Source organism: Erigeron canadensis, chromosome 5 (assembly GCF_010389155.1).
Source record: "Erigeron canadensis isolate Cc75 chromosome 5, C_canadensis_v1, whole genome shotgun sequence".
In the NCBI taxonomy this organism is placed as follows: domain Eukaryota; kingdom Viridiplantae; phylum Streptophyta; class Magnoliopsida; order Asterales; family Asteraceae; genus Erigeron; species Erigeron canadensis.
The window spans coordinates 42,736,989-42,755,947 of NC_057765.1; the positions used below are offsets into that span (position 1 = coordinate 42,736,989).

Consider the following 18,959-nt stretch of genomic DNA (forward strand, 5'->3'; position numbering starts at 1 on the left):
ACCACATAAATTAATCATTGAATCACCCGAATAACACAAAATCGGTAAAACGTTTGATCAAATAAACCAACCCACACCCCATGGCCTGAGTTGAATACAATCCAAGACTTAAATGATCAGATCTCAGAGAGGAAAATACCTACAATACCTGTAAATGACTTAGAGGATTCAAGATCTAAGCAAAACTTGGACGAAACACCTAGAATTGAAGACTTTTGATGATGGGTTTGCTTTGGGAGGGAGTTAGGAGCTGTTGGAGGTTTTCACACACGTTCAATCAGTTTTGGTGACAATTAGGGATACCTAATTACACCTGGAACCCTGGCTATCAACTCCTAATTTTGCACTTGGGACCCTTAACTTCTAATCTTATCGTTCTAAGCTTAAACTCACATAACGAGAGACTTAACACATTAACAAGCACTTAATTACATCATGACACTTTAATTACTTTCATTAAACATCACGTTAGTCATATCACATTTAGCATATAACATCAAATCAAATTATCACATATAAGGCACATAAACTTAACGACCTAACGGTGGCTAACGGAAAATCAATTAGTCAAATACGAAAAGTTTGAGATGTTACACTAACACTTGCTCTTTTAAAATGTGTTGTGCCCTCAGGTCCAACAATAGTGAGCAGGTAGATGTGAGAAGATGTGAGACATGGGTAGATGATCTTGAAGCTGGTTATAGTTTACCCATAGTGGCTGCTCGTTTTAGACATTTGCTTATTGTTTAGATAATAATGACTTGTATTGATGATATGCTCGGTTGTTTAATGTTGGGCAACTGATGGATTTCCATTTAGACTTATTTTGATGATATGGCTAGTAACACCATTTAACGAATAAACCAAACAGATTTTGCTGGTTTGGACTTTTAAAGTTTAATTCCGCTTTCTTTGACGCCGTTAGGCAAAAGTTTTTGGAAATCCTTATTTTTAAATGTTGAGTATTACAATATGATTATATTTGATAGAAACATGACATAGAAAAAACTAAAATAGAATAAAATAACTTAGATGTGATTAATATAGAAGGGTTGATTACAAGAAAATGATTCTAAGCATATTTATACTTAAATTTCATAGTGAATAAATCTTAATTAAGTTTTGAAATCAATCATTAATCAAACTTCTAATATAAAGAATGATATAGGAAAAAACATGAAAGAGAACACAAGAAGTTATTGTGATTAATGTGAAAAGGTTGATTAAAATGAAATGATTTTATGATGGCGCTTTTGGTTGGCGGAATTTGAAGGATTTTGATGGAATTATAATCTAAATTTCATTCCATTTTATGTTTGGTTATAAAAATAAGAAGAAAATTTATTCTTATAGAATGTAAACATCACCCCATTCACATAAATCATATTCTTTGACAAGGTGTGATGGATTTCAATTTTATCAAGACTTGAATCTACCACTCTATCCCTATAAACATCATCTTTCCCGAACATTCTTCACATATACCACTCCAACTTTTGGTCAACATTCCCCGCCCACCCCAGCCGGTAAATATTCACCACCATCCCCCCAGTCGGAAGCCGCCACTGCCACCCACCCAGTCGGAAACAACCACCACCACTCACCCAGCCGGAAACCCCAACTGCCACCCACTTGGTAGAGAAAAACAACCACCGCTACTCACCCAAATAGAAACGAGTTTAAGCATATTTATATTTGAATTTCATAGAAAAAAATCTATATTAAAATTTGAAATCAATCATTAACAAATTCTTTATTTAAGGAAATGAATTAAGAAATTTAAATTGTTTTTTTTTTTTTAACATTATAAGAAATTTAAATTGTTTTAGCTATGTTTTTTTTCTTAATTATATTCTTTAAAATGAATAAACTGAGCTATTAAAGACATCTTTAGTATTTCTATTCGGGCGCATATATAAACACGCCACACCACTCATTCTAGGGTTTCGATTTTTTTTTTTTTCACATCTAATTTCATATCATCTATGGCTGATGTGATGAACTTGCCGGTCGATTCAGTCGAACGTGGCACTAGCCGTGACCGCAAAGACGATTCCGACGACATTGACACCGTCAACCACCACAACAACGACAACGATTCCGACAACAACGACAAATTAATCAACAATCCCGACGACTCTCCGCCACACATACTGCCACCACCGCCACCGTCACGGCGCCACGACCGCGACTCACGAGAACGTAGAAACGATGACAGAGACATTGACCGTCCGCCTAACCGGAGAGCTGATTACTATGACCACCGTAATCGCTCACCTAATGGACCTCCGCCTCATAGAGATTATAAACGGCGTGCTGTTAGTCCTATGTCGCCTCCGCCACCGTATCGTGACCGACGTGGTGGAGGTGGTGGTGGTCATTCTCCGCCGAACCGGAGGTCGCCTCCTTTTCATCCGTTTAAACGGTCTCGTAGAGATGACGGTGGTTATGACGATCGCCGTGGTAGTCCTCGTGGTGGTTTTGGACGTGGTGATAGAAGGTATACAATTCTGTTTCTCTATTCATTTGAAATTATTTGTGTAATTGCTTTATTTATATAAATTATCATATAAGTTATATCGTAAAATCGCTTTGTTTATATATCCTGTAAGTAATTATATTGTGATAAATGATTGCTTGTAATTATAATGACATTTCTATAGAGATGCAGCTGATGAGCTTTTTGATGAGTGGAGTGTGAGTGAGAGTAAGAGTAAGAGTGTTATTCCCATTTTTATCAAATATTTGATTGTGAGTGAGAGTATTACATCATATACAATTGAAATTTTGTGAGGGAGAGTATTATTTCATATGCTTCAAATACTTGATTCAACGAGTGAGAGAGTGAAGAGCGAGTGTATTTTCCTTGTCCGTTCTAAATAATTCATTTTGAGAGTGAGATAGAGAGAGATTGAGAGGATGAGTATTACTTCATCCGTTCTAAATTACAGGAGCACTTTCCTGGTTTTAACAGTTTGTTTCTTGGGAAAGTGCTTTTATAATTTGGAAGGGGTGGAGTATCGAATGAAGAGGAGTCTTGAAGTTCAAAAAGGAAGCACTGATGATGTTTAGAATTTGGCTCCATTTGAGACAAAGTGGGTGACCCGGTATTGAGTTTATGATTTGATTGAATCTGGCTCTTATTCTAAAATGTGGATTGACATACGTGATATATTCTGCACTCTGAATATATAAATAATATTCTTGAAATGTTAAATGAGTATAGCGACTGGGTTTACCTTGACTCTGAATAAGTTTTGTTTCTCCTAGAGACACTTAAGAGATACAGATCATGAAGTATGTATACATTGCAAAATGCAGAGTCTTTAGCTATAATAACTTCACACATCTTTTACTCTCGTTTAAAGACATATTGCAGTTAGGACAATCCATTTACAGTTCGAGCTCATGTATTTTCCATTCTGCTTGATGGCCCGACACGGAGGCATTAAAGTATGTGCTTACCTGTGGGGGTACAAGATACTGTGTGCAAAAGAGTAAAGCTTAAACTGTCTATTGACTGTAAAGTATCAAATTAGAGATTTTAACCATCTTCTTCGGCTATTTAATGTGTGAGTGCCAAACTATGGGAGTACAATCAGATTTTGCATTTGTGGCCTCCAGCCATTTGGGGCCTCAAATGCATATGTAAAAATATGTAGAATGCTGTTATACATGAAAGACAAGTATACGGGAAGTTCACCATATGCCTTAAAAGCTAAGCTCTTATATTGTCTGCCTTCCTGGTTACGTTAATCTCATATTTATTGTGGCTTTTATACTTTCTCATTGTTATCAAATTGTGTGCATCTTTATGGTCCTTTTATATAACCTTTGACCGGTGACGGTAGGGTGTTGGTATGTTAATATCCGTAATTGGTATTTCATTTATATATATATATATATCTCAAGTATGTATGAAGGTTGGTTCTTTTTTGATGCATGCATCCTTTTTTGCTTATAGCATTCCTGCATAGGGTTGCCATTATAGTTTCTTCACAGTTTTGCTACATATACTACATGACTTGTTCTCCTTAAAAGTTAAAAAAAGAAATTGGATGGAAGTCTGTTAACTGATAGGATTTGTTTGACATTGAACTGTGGGCTGTGTATGTCATACAACTTACGTTAAGTGTTTAAAGTCTTAGTTTAAGACTGCTTCTAAAATTGAACGGAATCTCAACTACTGGTGCTTGGCTTCACACACTAAATGCATGGTCACATTTTAACTTTCTCTGCACTTATTGTAACTAGCTTAATCAAACTAAATTGCAGTGAGTGATACATACTTTTGATCTGTTTGTAATGTTGGTCAATAGCTTAGCTTTTAGATGCCATTGTCTATCTAGTTTTTATGAAAGGTTACTGGCATCAAATAAACCGTATTATATGTTGATCTCTTTCATAATACAGAATGAGTTTTGGTTCATCTTAATCATCCCTGATGAAGGTTTGGTGCTTTGGAATGAAGTATATGTTGGTTTTACCCCTAGCTCTTTCGCACTGTAGATGTTGAATCCTTTTGTACGTCTTATGTGAGCAATCATCGTATTGGTCAGTGAACCTAGAATTCGATGGGGTTGGTGAGCTCTTCCAAGTGCCTGCGAGTCCTTTTGTAATGATGTTAAACTAATCTTAAAACCTGACATAAATGGACCTAGTTCCTCTGCTAGTTTTATAAATTAGTGTAATGAATTCTATGTCTGTTATTATTTATCTCTTATTGGGATGTACCAGATCTCGCTTTCAATACACAAACGTGCCTACTTGAAGTAAATTGCATACTTGCTGCTGGTGCTTGCTTTTTTTTTTTTAATAAAATTATTCGTTTGGCATTCATAATGTTTATCTTTGTTTACACAGGTTTGGATATGATCACCCTGGTGGTTATGATCGTGATATGGGAGGCAGGATGGGGTATCATGATGACAGGCCTCGTGGTAGGTATGGTGGTCGCTCATCTGGTGGGTACCATGGTGGTCCATCTGGTAAGCACCACATTTATCCACCTAGTTCTTTTTTCATAATAATTGTAACATATTAAGTTAAAGCTTACCACTGGTTAGTATTTTGTTTGTTCTTAAAAGCAGTCGGTAGTGTGGATTATGATGTTATATTAACTTGTCATCTGGTGTCGAGGAATGAAGTAAGATTGCTTCAAGTTATCTCTGTGTTTTGTTTTGTTCTGCTCACAATCATGATTAAAAGGCTTTAGGTAACACTGAATTTTGTCTAAGCTCTGCCTGTTCTGCTGGTCCCCTTATTATGCTTCTTGTTATGATGGGTGCAGTATTTTTCTGATTAATATGTTGATTACTTATAAATATTCATTTTGTTAATGTTAATTTGGAAAATGTCTAGCCACAAGTTAGTATTACCTTGCATGCAGAATGAAATGAGTTCAGATTTATACTGTTTTGTCAAGTTTTATCAGCTTTAATCTGCTTTTTCAGATTGGGAACCAGCTCGCGGAGGTTACAATGATCATGCCAATACGCATAGGTGAGCATTTTGTCGAGACATTGTGCATTTGGCTCTCCATTTTCCTTGCATTGATTCTTTGACAATACATTGGCGCGACAATGTAGACTTTCTGATTGTATAATGCTTTTTTGACCAAGATACACTCTTGAGCAGAATAGAGTCATAGGAATTGCTAATACTTGCATGTAAACTTGACTTGTATTTTGACATTGCAGAGAAGGGTTGATGTCTTATAAGCAGTTTATTCAGGAGCTTGAAGATGATGTTCTGCCATCTGAAGCTGAACGCAGGTATATTGAGCAGAAGATGGTGTCCTTGTACTAAATATGTGGTTTGTCTTTTCTTGTGCTTTACTTGATTATCTATTTGCTCCACAGGTATCAAGAATACAAGTCAGAGTATATATCAACTCAGAAACGGGCTTATTTTGATGCTCATAAAGGCGAAGATTGGTATTTTTGCATCTTCTGTTACGTTCTCTTGGATCTTACCTTGCATTAATCATATTCTTTTCTGTTCTGATGCTTGCTTTTATTTGTAGGTTGAAAGATAAATATCACCCCACCAATTTGCTTACTGTTATCGATAGGTGCGCCTTTTTGTATTACATAGAATGATAGACAAACAAGCTCCTTTTCCCAATTCGAAAGGTTCCTTTTAGCATTAATTTACTGATTCTTTCCAACCTATTCTTTTTCAGGAGAAATGAAACCGCCCGAAAGCTGGCTAAGGAGTTTTTGCTTGACTTGCAGGATGGGTCATTAGATTTGTAAGAGATGTTGCTACAATAGCTTTTGCGTGATGTCTCATTTCTCTTTTAACTAAATAGACCACTAACATCTTAATATGGAACAGAGGGCCTGGTGCTGTAGCTTCAGCTCCAAACAAGCCAGGGCAGACAAGTAATCCCAATTCTGAAGATGAATTAGATGTGGGAGGCAAAAGAAGACGGCATGGACGGGTTCCAAGAGAAGCTGATACATTCTTAGCTGCTCCCAAGGCTCATCCTATCAGTTCTGAGCACAGGCGGATTCAAGTTGATGTCGAACAATCACAAGCACTTGTTAGGAAACTTGACCTTGAAAAGGGAATAGAGGATAATATACTATCTAGGGCTGACAATGATAGATCACACAGAGATAAGTCTCACAGTAGCTCTAGTGGCCCAGTTGTGATTATACGTGGGTCAACCTCAGTCAAAGGTCTCGAGGGTGTTGAGTTACTTGATACACTGATTACTTACCTTTGGCGCATTCATGGTCTGGATTATTATGGAATGGCCGAGAAAAGTGAAGCTAAGGGTCTTCGTCATGTGAGAGCTGAATCTAAAAGTTCTGATGTGAAAATTAATGGAACTGAGTGGGAAAAGAAACTAGATTCACGTTGGCAGGAAAGATTAAAGGGCCAGGATCCGTTGGAGATAATGACTGCAAAGGAAAAGATAGACGCTGCTGCAGCTGAGTCGTTGGATCCATATGTCCGGAAAATTCGGGATGAGAAGTATGGGTGGAAGTATGGTTGTGGGGCAAAGGGTTGCACAAAACTCTTTCATGCTGCTGAGTTCGTTCATAAACATTTAAAGCTGAAACACCCTGAACTGGCCATGGAGGTTACTTCTAAAGTTCGTGAAGATTTATACTTTCAAAACTATATGAAGTATGTGCACCTCTTTGCTAATCTTTATTATTCCAAGTGTCTTTTCTGAAATGGTGTTGATTATAATTATTTGAAATTGCAGTGATGAAGATGCACCTGGTGGGATACCAATTATGCAGCAGCCATTGCCGGTAAACTTTCATCTGTTATATTGGTTGTTAATGTTTCATCATGATCGTTAGTGTATGGGTTCTGATGTTTTTTTTGTTGATGCTAAATGATTGCAATATCCAAGTTGCTACTGGTGCCTACATTTATGTGATTTGTGTTTTCACTAGGAGAATATGCCCTGCTGCTGGTAACAAACAATGAATGATTGGCAATTGTGCGATAAGGCATAAGAACAACAATTCCTACAAATTCATGTTTTTTTTCATCTCAACTGTTAGAACTATGCTATACATGCTAAAACTATTTTGTCTGCCCAGAGATATGTTATCCAGTAATCTTGCTGGTGACATGTCTTACTATTGTTGCATATGTATACTTTAGGGAATGTTTATCTGATTGGGATCTGTTTGATACTCTACATAAAGTTAGGATAAGATATGATTTTCTTTTTGTTGAAGTTGGAGTATAGAGTTTGTTACCATCTCATTGTGACTTTTACATGGATAGACTTTGCACATGGAATAATACAGTTAAACGAGGTCGCACATCTTTCAGCAGAATTGGTGGAGTAACTAGTTATTTACGTCTTAAGAGTACCATACAAGCGTTTTCCCCAATAAATATATAGAGGGGTACCCTATTCATTTTTGTTACTGCTCACTGTGATCACTGATTTCATTTCCAAAAAGGGTCTCTCTCTGATTGTTGGACATTAGAGGATAACTTTTTCTAGGCTTTTATTCTAAAAAATGTATATTTGGTGATCTTGCTAGAAAGTTTAGTTTCTTAAAAAGTGCCGCTGAGACAAGTGTGGTTTCTCTAATTAATCATCTTTGGTTGTGTGCCTTTTTCCTGGTTGAGTTGCTGGTTAGTGACATCATAGAATGTTCATTGATTATTGAAAGGGAGCCTTTTATGCATAGGGTTTGCCGGCTTGGTAAATGTTTTAACGTAAGTGTAGGTAAGTGTTTGGTGATAAGATAACTTAATGCAATATAAGGTCTTATGTATAAGTTTTGAACCTTAAGGTTTCTGGCATAGCTTGCTATTTTTCTTGCGTCTTTATCTGATACCATTTCATATGTAACCTCCATACCAATTAGATCATCAACTGGCACAATACCTGTTATGTTTATATTGCTGATAAGATATTTAAATCTCTTTGCAGAAGGACAGACCCCAGAGGCATAGGCCTGGTATTGGTAACCGATTGAAAGACGATCGAGGTAATCGTAGGGAACTTGATGGCAGAAACAATGGTGGTGAAAGATTTGATAGGGGTGAGAATCTAGAGTCCATGGACTTCCAGTCGAACAATGATGGCGGTGGAGGTGATCAGATATTTGATTCCTTTAGTGGACAAGGCCTTCATACTCCATTTTCTACAGACATTCCACCACCTCCAGTATTAATGCCTGTGCCTGGTGCTGGGTGAGCTTCATTGATCTTTATATGTTTGTGTGATGCATCATCCTTGTATCTTTTTCATTCTAGTAGTGTTAAAGTAAGCTGGTTAAGCGTTTAAGGGATTGGTTACCAGGTCAAAACAAGTTTTGGTTGAAGCGGGTTTTTTAGGTTGACCCAAAACACTTTGTCCTCTAAACAATTTCCAAATAGCTGTTATGATCTTCCATCTAATCTTAGTTCCCTTCTGTATGGGGTTCAACTCATAGAAAGATCAAGGCAGCATATCAGCTTTTCCACACATTTTTGTATGGTTACAACAATACAATGTTAATTTGAACATATGAAAAAGTAATTTCATATGCTCTCTTCTTCGACAATGCACATTGGACTACTATTTTGGGACAAACCAGAATGGGAAGACGGACAATTGTTTTGGGATGGAGTGTTTTGTTATAGTAGATGTTACACTTGTTAGTATATTGGAATGGCTACAGTATGTCAGTATGTGGTGTAATATCTTATGTAAATATTATTGCAGTCCATTGGGCCCATTTGTCCCTGCTCCTCCTGAAGTTGCTATGCGGATGCTTCGTGATCAGGGCGGTCCTCCTTTTGAAAGTGGCGGTAGAAATGGGCGAACTGGGCCTCAGATGAGTGGCCCTGCTCCAATAATTGCATTACCTCCATCATTTAGACAGGACCCACGTCGCTTAAGAAGGCAAGTTTTTGGTTTCGTTATAGCTTAATGTCTATACAATGATGCATGATCCGATACCAGCCCTTCTGCTATTAATGTTTTTTAGTTTCAAAATATAAACCGTTTGAATCGTGAAAACCTTTGGTCCTTGTCACAAGAACCAAATCTCAGCTTCTACTTGCAATGGTTTTATATAGTCTACTACTACTACTGACTTCTTGACCTAATTTAATATCTGCAGCTACCAAGACCTTGATGCTCCTGAGGATGAGGTTACAGTCATAGACTATAGGAGTCTGTAGACGGTTTTTGAAAGTCCTGTGCCAGTGTCAGCACGGACTAATCACAAACGATGATGGTCATGTTTATCTAGGGGACATTTCAATACCAGCAACCAAGAACAAAGTTTGTATTATTTTGATTGTTGGGGAAGACGAAGTTGAGATTAAAATGAACTTGAAGTGGATATTCAAATCAGATTTTCAAACACCTTTAAGATGCCTTTGTTATTTTAGTTGCGGTGTTGTTTTTTCATGTCGGATAGTGTTGGCGGGTTTCTATGTATTTACAGCATAACACATCTTTCAGTTAACTGAGTTTGCATTATAGATTGATGAATAGGACATCTGAGACAATTTCTGTTTCACTTCACTCATTTGCATTTCCTTGATAAACCTAATTTGTGGGAGAATTTTAATTGTTCATTGCATATGACGAGTAGACTGCTTGCAAAAATAAAACAAAAGTGATTTGTAGTTGCCATTTCAAGTAAACAACAATACTTGCTGAAAAATGCGCTAGCCTATACGGAAAACTGTTATTGTGTGTATTTTATTTGCTCATCTCCCTTCGATGTCAATTTGCGCTCAAAAAAGTTTCCTAGATGTTTGTTTCGTTAAAAAGCTGTTTCTGAGCCAAGAAATAAAATTCGACAAACTCAGATGAATTCTACGGACTCATTTTATAAGTACATTTTTTAGTTTTTTTTAACTTTAACTTTAATCGTAAATATATATGTTTGTATTATATACCATTTGATGAAATTTCTACCCATAAAAAGTTACATTTAAAACCTAACCCTTTAATTTATATAAAATGTAAAAAAAGCAAACAAAAATAATTATAGTTAAAAATTTGACGTATGCAAGTGTACAACTTTAACTCAATATAAGTTGAGTTTGGTGGGTTATTCTATTAACAATATGGTTACATTATTTTTTCACACGAGTATATTATAGCTTGAGCTTTGAATATATCGTTAGTATCATTACTCTTTGGTTAATTGTTAAAAGTGACGAATGAGGCTATTGAGAGAGGAATTGTAGGTGTTTACCTTCTTCTAGTCAGCTAGGTTCATGTGCATAAAACTTATCAATAATCTGAAACATGTTTCAGAACATACTTTGAATCTATATATATCTAAAGTTCAAACAAAAGAATTGATCTGTTATTTTCAACATACATGCACTTTACGAAAATAACAAAGAGAAAAAAGATGATGATTTCATACTAGAATATACAAAATTCATTCACATGTAAACACCTACAACACCTCTCTCTCAATAACAAGCAGAAGTTGGAAAAACCTCTCCTCTGGAGACATATGCTAGGGTTCGATTTTAGTTCCTTGCAAAAAAGGCTGAAGATTCTCTGAAATCAGTTTCTCTACCTTCAAGTAGGGGTGAGGTTGTCTACATCTCACCTCTCCTATACCTCGTGGAAGACGGGATTGGGTACCGTTGATTTTTTTTTTTTTACCTTTTCTATCTTGATATTCTAAAGTTTGACATGAACATGTAATTAGACTAACTCAACAACTAACTAATATGTAAAAAATAGCATTAAAAATATTGTTGCCAATTACTGATGGTTATAGAATAGGAAAAAGAATGGAGATGGTTCCCCTATTTTCTTTGTTTCTTTGACGGAATCTCTGATGGTGATTCAGCCTGCAAAATAGATCCATCGCTCTTACATCAACATACTTGCAACTGTAGTAATCATAATTACGTTTGGTGTAAATTCTGTATAGAATGTAAAAATTAGCTGATGAAATCAAGTTTTCATATCTTTTAAGGAGTCTTAGAATGTATCATTCTGTGATGAATGAAAGCAAATGCAAAAACTTTTTTATTCTTAATAAACCCACTATGTAATATACCTACTATAAAAACATGACTTCATGTCTTTTGGCCCTTTTAACAAAGCCGTCCAAACAAAGTCTTGGGCTGCTTTGATCGATAATTTAAATAGACTTCCTAACCTCTCTAATAGAGATTATACATTGCAAATTAAAATTTCTGTAGAAATGAACACAGGGTTTCTAATTTAATCGAACACATAAAATGAGCAGAATGCTGCATGAGCGAAAACTTACTGCATTTGAGAGTTGCTCACGGATATAAGCCATTGATCTCAACATGGCACCTAATGTATCTCTGGACACCTGAAACCTCACCTCGGATTCTCCTGAAGTAGAATCTGTATCTTGAAGCTGGAAACACATAGGTATATTAGTCAAAAGGTAAATTTGAAAATTAGATAATGAGCTTGTGAAATTATTTTCATTCTTGATAAGTGAGTTCTATTTCATAAATTATAACAAATTTATCAACATAAACTAAACGACAATAATAAAACCATGAGAATCTATTTCAAGCTCGTATATGATTCTCTAGTGGTAAATACATTGAACATTTAAGATAATTTATAATTTATAAAAAAAAGAAGATAATTTATAATTTTATACATTTAAATTAATAAGGCAAACTCCAAACTAAAATAGTTTGAGTCACATTTATTACCGGGGAAACCCTTTTCCCAATAGTTTGTGTCACTTGTAAACCTTTTGATAGGAACTAGAGGTACCAATTTTGACCCATTTACTCATGAATAGCTCAATATTGAACGGGTCAAATTTAAAAGTATAGGTGAAAGAGGGTTGATCAAACAGAATGAACCACTGACTGTTTAAAAAAGATGAATGTCCGGCAACCCCAACCACCACAACCTACAACGTGAGATGTAAATCAAACTGACCCCGTTCAGACGGTGGACCAACCAAATAATCCAGCTTAAATAAAAAAAAATCTATTAAAATAAGTTCCCCTTGGCTCAGCTGGGGATTGAACCTGGATTACTTTAAATGCTCCCATATTTGGAACCAAACACGAGAGGCACCCAATGTCTATATTCAATTACAAATTCCTTTACCATTTAATTCCAAGTAATATTAGTATTGGCTTTTTAGTCATAACCGAACCTACATCAACTATTTGTAGAATTTGTAAACACGATATTGCAGTGTTTTTGCCTTTTTGGGCCCATCTACCCGTACTAAACAATGAATGTTTCAACCCAAATCTGATACAAACATTTATTTCGAAAATGCCATACCTTCAAATTAATTACAGCAACCCTTTTTGCAGGGGAGGAGAGGTGTTCATTAATGTAAGCCATTGACCTTAACATGGGCTCTAGCGTAACTGTTGAGAGCTGAAACTTAACCTCGGATTCAATAGCCGGTGTCCTTCGATAATCTTGCAACTACAGGTAGCGATACTTATAGATCAGAGATAAGTAAAATAGGCAATCAGTTAACAAATAAAAGGACCAAGGATGCTATAGTCAAGTTCAAGGCCCTAATAACAGATCATCGTTTTAATTTCAATATAATTACTAGGTTCCCCCATGAGTTTGGTATATTGCTGTGATGGAAATTGGAGCTGCCCCTCATTTTTTAGATCAGACATACCTAATTACGATGGACTCAAAATAAAAGAAAGCGTAAAGGATGCTATCAGGCCAAAGAGCCATATTACCGGTTATATTTTCAAGTTCAATATAATTATCAATCTTCCCCACGAGTTTGGCATATTGCTGCGGTGGAAATTAGATAAAGTTTTTTTCATCAAAACATGCATTGAACTATAATTGCCATTTAATATAAGGTTTCAATGTGATGAGGAGCCCTCCATCACACAATGTTTCATGGTAACAGCAATACTTTTTTGGAGAGCCACCAAGTAAAAAAAGTGTGTGCGTGTGAAATTTGTCATTATCATTACAAGAATCTTCACGTTGAAAGCTTAGCATGTTTTCATAATACATTCTCTTAATGATTTAGTGCCATATAAGCAAAATTGATATAAATGCAACGCAGCTGTCAACTAAATGAGAGAATGCAATTTCAAAAGTCTATTATTATTTACATAATTACATCTATTAATCTTTTGAGAGGCAAACACTTGCACTCAACACACTACTTACACTAATTGTCACAAGTGAGACTTGAACCCACAACCAATTGATTGATGGGTCAGGGTCACACCCAAAACCGCAAGGCCAATGTCCCTTTAGTTCAATGTTTTACAAAATAAATCACTATAAAATCAGAAAGAGAATAACTGGAGATGTTAATGAAGTATAATTAGTTGGGTCTTAATAGTTACTTCACAATACACAAGCAGACTACATAATATCATTATGAATTACCAAAAATGCAGATAATAAACGACATTTTCCAAATTATAATATTTCTATGAATCCAATGTATAAAAGTAGGAAGACATTTATTTAATGAAGTTTCTTTGTCCATTTAATAAACATAAATTGATTTAAATTTCTCTGCATAAAATTCGTTTCTCCCAGCACTATATTGATTTAAATTTCTCTGAATAAAATAGTTTCTTTGTCCATTTAAGTTTCTTAAAACTAATGATGACATTCTAAAAATCATTTCTCCCAGCACTATATTGATTTTAATTTCTCTGCATAAAATTCCATATGTCTTGCCACTTAAAGTGGCCCACTTTATAACACCAACCTCACTCCTTAATATACGTTAGGAGTCCATTCAATTCAATCTCAGTCTAATAGTGATTGAATGCCTGGACACTAGGAGATTCTTGCTATTTATGTTCAATTAAAAGAAGCAACTAAGATATTTTTTTCAAACTAACAAAGATAAGATTGAAATGTGTACCTTCAGGTTTATGACAGCTACTCTATTTGCTGGAGGCAAATTTCTATTTTCCATTACCCATGTCATTGACTTAAGACAAGGAAGAATCGCCTGCGCGAAATGAAAACAATACAACTATAATTGCATCATTCTTTTGTACTACATAAAGAATTGCATATAAAGGTGAGGGAACGGGCAGGTTAGGGTTTACGGTTTGGGTATGGATGGAAACTGGTCGAGTTGACCCAGAACACCTTTTTGTCCAAATCTATTCTTTTGTAAATACTCGGTGTGCCAAACATGATTAAACAGATTATATTAGTACATAAACAAATGGGATGTTACTCGTTTTATGCATTAACAAGACAATGGTGGTCACTTTTAACCAGTTTTGACCAACTTCCTTTTGAGCTACGATTTGTTTACTTGACTCGCTATAGAGAACCATAACCCTATTTAACCCATTCAGAAGTAATTGCCTCGTTATTCCTCCTTTAAACGAGTTATCGTACCATGTTGCCAGGATGGCCGTCATCACTGCGCATAGAGACAGGGGCCATGCGGGGGAGATTCAAGTCAGTAACACGTTGAGGAAGTAGACTACCATCATTAAGCTTAAATCGTCTCACTACTTCATCCTGTCGCGGCCATAGTAAAGGTGTCATATCAGGTGCAGGAGAACCGGTCTTACGGTTTTCATAACCAACAACACTGGCCCGTGAACTAGGTGGTGTAAAACTTGCCACATTTGTCTTTGCAGCGGCCACCTTCTTCCCGCCTTCTCTAAGAAAAGCCATAGCCAAAGTAAATGTATCCGGAGCAATGGCCCCTTCCTCAGCAAATTTAATAGCTTGCCGAATTAATTGATTGTAACGAATACCTAATGAGTCGGGCTCGTTTCCTTTCACGTATAACTCTAACGAATAGTTGCATTTTGCATCTCTTGTCCATCTTCTTAGAATGTACTGGGACGGTAATGTGAGTACATTCGTCACTGTAAAGACGGTCAAAATATGTCTACAAATAACTCCGGAATACTCAAACATCTGGCAGCTGCAATTTGCTCTTAACTCCCCAATATTAAAGGAGACAATATACGCTTTCTGGTCGTCTTCAAATTTTGCAACCCTAAATGTGCTTACAGCACCATCGCCGTCAATCCTGTTTGCTGTATACACAAACGTTTCAACCAACTCTTCTTGAAATTTTGAAAATATGGTTTTTGTGTAGGAATTTGCCGCTTGTTTCTCCATCGGTGATGGTGTTCTCAATACCGCAGTGGCGCAAATTGTATCAAAATCTGCTTCTATTTCCTTCTCAATTGAGTTCTCCAAAGCTCTTTCATACTGTCTAAAGAACAAAGGCACGGTAGTGTGTTCGTTTACATAACCATCAAAGAAAGAGCTTTCAAAACCATGGTTGGAAGAAAAGCCAGCAAAAAAGGTATCACGGAAATATGCAGGGGCCCATTGTTGTCGCACAGCATATAACATTTGCAACCAATCATTTCTTCTAAGATCATATCTATCAAGAATAGAATCCCATGCCGATTCGAACTCATTAATTGTTTCTGTCAAATTGATGCAATTATATAATTCGGTCTGAAAATTAGGATGCATGTGACACACATATGCCAACCTTTCATGACCTTCTCTAAGTACATGCCACTTGCTGATACAGTGACGAGTTCTCGGAAAAACATTTGCAACTGCAGCCTGTACAGATTTCTCAGAATCAGTGATTAAAGAGATGGGGGCTTGATCACCCATGGCAGCAAGAAATGTCTTGAAAAGCCATGTATACGTACACTCGGAATCATCTAGAAGCAATGCACAACCGAACAAAATTGTTTGACCATGATGGTTCACGCCCGTAAAAGGAGCGAATGGTACTTTGTAATGTTTCACTCTGTACATCGTGTCGAGTGTAACAGCATCACCAAAATGACTGTAAGCAGTTCTAGACCGAGCGTCAGCCCAAAACACATTAGCCATACGGTTATCATCGTCCAGCTGTATGGCGTAGTAAAAACCTGGGTTCTCAGCCTGCATTTTTCTGAAGTAATCAAGAAGATTTTGAGCATCTCTTCCGAATGACCTTTTACTAGTAGAATGTCCAACAGAATTAATTATAGAATCTGAAATCTGGACCCCACGGTTTGATTCCATAGAAGTACTCCTAGAGAGATACATAACACCATTAGGAACAACTCCTACCATCGGGTGACTTTCAGATGTATTCGTCTTTGCCCCAGAAAATTGTCGTTTTTGTCGATGATAATTCACCTTATGAGCATTTGTGAGCGGGTGATTATGTTCCTTCACAAACTTTGTGACAACCCAATTATTTTGACTTTTTGATTTGATCCTAAGCATTGCATTACAGCCATCTCCTGATGCAGCACACAAAAATTCAAAAACTGCAAGATTTGTATCAGACATGGATCGGATATTTTGATTAACACATGTTGTGAACCCATTGCGTTTAGCATACTCATTGTAAAATGTCTTGGCAGCATCAGCATATGTAAATTCTAGACCCACATGTGGCTCGGTTTCCATATATTTATCATGAGGTGTAAGAACTCCAGCAGGGTCTGGTCTACCATTTGAATCATCAAAGCGATCAAAGACAACACTATGTTGCCCCATGATCTCCTCTTCTATGCTCATCAGTCCATCCATACCGAAGCAAACTTGTAAGGATGTTTTACAAATACTCCACTTTGTTTTTGCATCTTTCCAGATATGAAAAGAATCATAAACGGCTTTAAACTTCAACCAAGAATATAGAGGACCTGCTAATTTAGAAGGACTATCTCTCCAATGACTGATACAGAATTCCAACAAAAGCAAACGGATCATATAAAAATTTATATCATAACTAAGATAGGATTGAAATGGAATATTTTTTGCTTATAATGAACAACATCCAACAATTGGAATGACAGCATCATGAGTTCTTTACCAGGAAAACTTAAAGTCAATTGATATCTGGCAACATAATGCTACTAAATAGTTTGATATGTTTGAATACATATAAAAAATGATTATTTTAGTATTTAACTCCTGCCATCGAGTAAACACGTAGAGTCGGATATAATAAAATTTAATCTGTGCAGTTATTGCCCCTATTTATTCAATTTATGTTGATGATGAGGAATTAAGTAAAGAGTATTATTGCGACCAAAAGAAAACTTAATTTATAATTCGGGGTGGTCATCTCACACAACTAAATCCAAACAAGAATTTACCCAACTCTTAATGGAAAATATAATATCGCAATAAAATGAAAAACAAAAAATTACTCCATACGACCGTACTAAACAAAGAAGTTTGCACGTTGATAATCTTACAAAAATCATAGCATAAGAAAATATACATGTTGTTTAAGCAACCGATCCAACATTCTTATTCTATTCATATCCACGACTGCACCTAATTTAGGTTTCATTACCATATTCTTCTATACAATGTTATCAGGGTCACACCTTCGACCAACATCGAGATATGTAACAATGTAAAACTATTCTCTATGTATTCTACCCCAGTACATGTGTATATCTACATACAAATCTAAAATAAAAACACACCTAAAACTTTTTACTCAATTACAATACTGAGTCTCTGAGTCGGAAAACTTAGCACTTACATTATATTAGCTATATAGCTATAATACATACATATATATATATATATATATATATATATATATATATATATATATATATATACACACATATACAAAATGTAAGAAATTAAAAATAAAATTAAACAAACGAAAAAAATGCTTAAGCTAGAATCTATATTCTATAAATAATATCATTAAAAATGTGATTATGCTCAATTATCCGTACAAGAAACTTAATTTTAATATATAAATTGTTCGTTAAATTATACAATTACACACATACATATATATATGTATGTACACAAATTATACATGTGTAAACCAGAAGTCCAGAACATATATAATAAATAAATGAAAAAATATATACGTATAGATATATGAAAAAGTATATACCTTAGATAGATTGATTGAAGGAGAGAGATGAAGGTGGTTGTTAGGGTTCCGTTTCAGGTGGTATTCACCGGGGAGAGTGAGTGATTTGTTATTATGGACATTATTGGCTAACGGTGTATTATGATCGTCGGATTAAATATCTAACGGCTGTCATTAGGGGCTTCATAACAAAAATTTGACCTGAGCGGTTCGGACCCAACCCCGCGAAACAGGTTGGTCTTGCTGTACTATTTTATTTTATTTTTTTTTAAGTTAGTTTAGGCCATTTTAACCAACAAATCGTTGAACCTCCAACCCCCTCCTTATGGAAAATACCTTGAGATGAGAAACCCAAGACTCGAATCCGAGACCTTGAGAAAAACTCACCTCCGGGACTCATATAGTAGATTTAGAAGATACCTCTGGCCAACCAACCTAAGTGGAATTATTTACTTATTTTTACAACAAAAAATTGTTAAGTTTTGCAAATGATTGTGCATTATGTCATGGATCCAAAGTGTTAAGGTCAAGGACTTGGTATCTTTTTTTTATTATTAAGTTATTTACTTTTCTTTTTTAATAAAAAAACAAAATTTTAACCACCAATAAAATATAATCGGGATTTCCATCTAGGATATC

At 35.7% G+C, this 18,959-nt stretch overlaps 2 protein-coding genes across 2 annotated transcripts; one reads left to right on the plus strand and one right to left on the minus strand.

The window, feature by feature from the left end:
• The first annotated feature begins 1,922 nt into the window (after window positions 1–1,922).
• On the plus strand, window positions 1,923–10,001 carry LOC122599817 (serrate RNA effector molecule). The gene is made up of 12 exons (XM_043772401.1): window positions 1,923–2,500; window positions 4,864–4,988; window positions 5,454–5,502; window positions 5,700–5,774; window positions 5,862–5,936; window positions 6,026–6,073; window positions 6,185–6,253; window positions 6,340–7,140; window positions 7,223–7,271; window positions 8,420–8,682; window positions 9,197–9,376; window positions 9,597–10,001. The coding sequence occupies exons 1-12, from the start codon at window positions 1,986–1,988 to the stop codon at window positions 9,655–9,657; spliced, it is 2,310 nt and encodes a 769-aa protein (XP_043628336.1). The 5' UTR covers window positions 1,923–1,985; the 3' UTR covers window positions 9,658–10,001.
• A 741-nt stretch (window positions 10,002–10,742) lies between these two features.
• On the minus strand, window positions 10,743–18,547 carry LOC122601991 (protein FAR1-RELATED SEQUENCE 3). Its single transcript, XM_043774724.1, has 6 exons — window positions 18,342–18,547; window positions 14,831–17,147; window positions 14,340–14,429; window positions 12,752–12,901; window positions 11,733–11,849; window positions 10,743–11,304 (listed from the first exon to the last, which is right to left on the minus strand). The coding sequence occupies exons 2-6, from the start codon at window positions 17,000–17,002 to the stop codon at window positions 11,260–11,262; spliced, it is 2,574 nt and encodes an 857-aa protein (XP_043630659.1). The 5' UTR covers window positions 17,003–17,147; window positions 18,342–18,547; the 3' UTR covers window positions 10,743–11,259.
• Between the last annotated feature and the right edge of the window lie 412 nt (window positions 18,548–18,959).

Coding starts and splice junctions, on each gene's coding strand:
- LOC122599817 (XM_043772401.1), top strand. CDS start 1,986: ATGGCTGATGTGATGAACTTGCCGGTCGATTCAGTCGAACGTGGCACT. Junction 5,775..5,861: donor CCATCTGAAGCTGAACGCAG/GTATATTGAGCA, acceptor TTTGCTCCACAG/GTATCAAGAATACAAGTCAG. Junction 9,377..9,596: donor GACCCACGTCGCTTAAGAAG/GCAAGTTTTTGG, acceptor TAATATCTGCAG/CTACCAAGACCTTGATGCTC.
- LOC122601991 (XM_043774724.1), bottom strand. CDS start 17,002: ATGGATGGACTGATGAGCATAGAAGAGGAGATCATGGGGCAACATAGT. Junction 14,430..14,830: donor ACGGCCATCCTGGCAACATG/GTACGATAACTC, acceptor CATTTCGCGCAG/GCGATTCTTCCTTGTCTTAA. Junction 11,850..12,751: donor TTGCTGTAATTAATTTGAAG/GTATGGCATTTT, acceptor ATGTGTTTCCAG/CTTCAAGATACAGATTCTAC.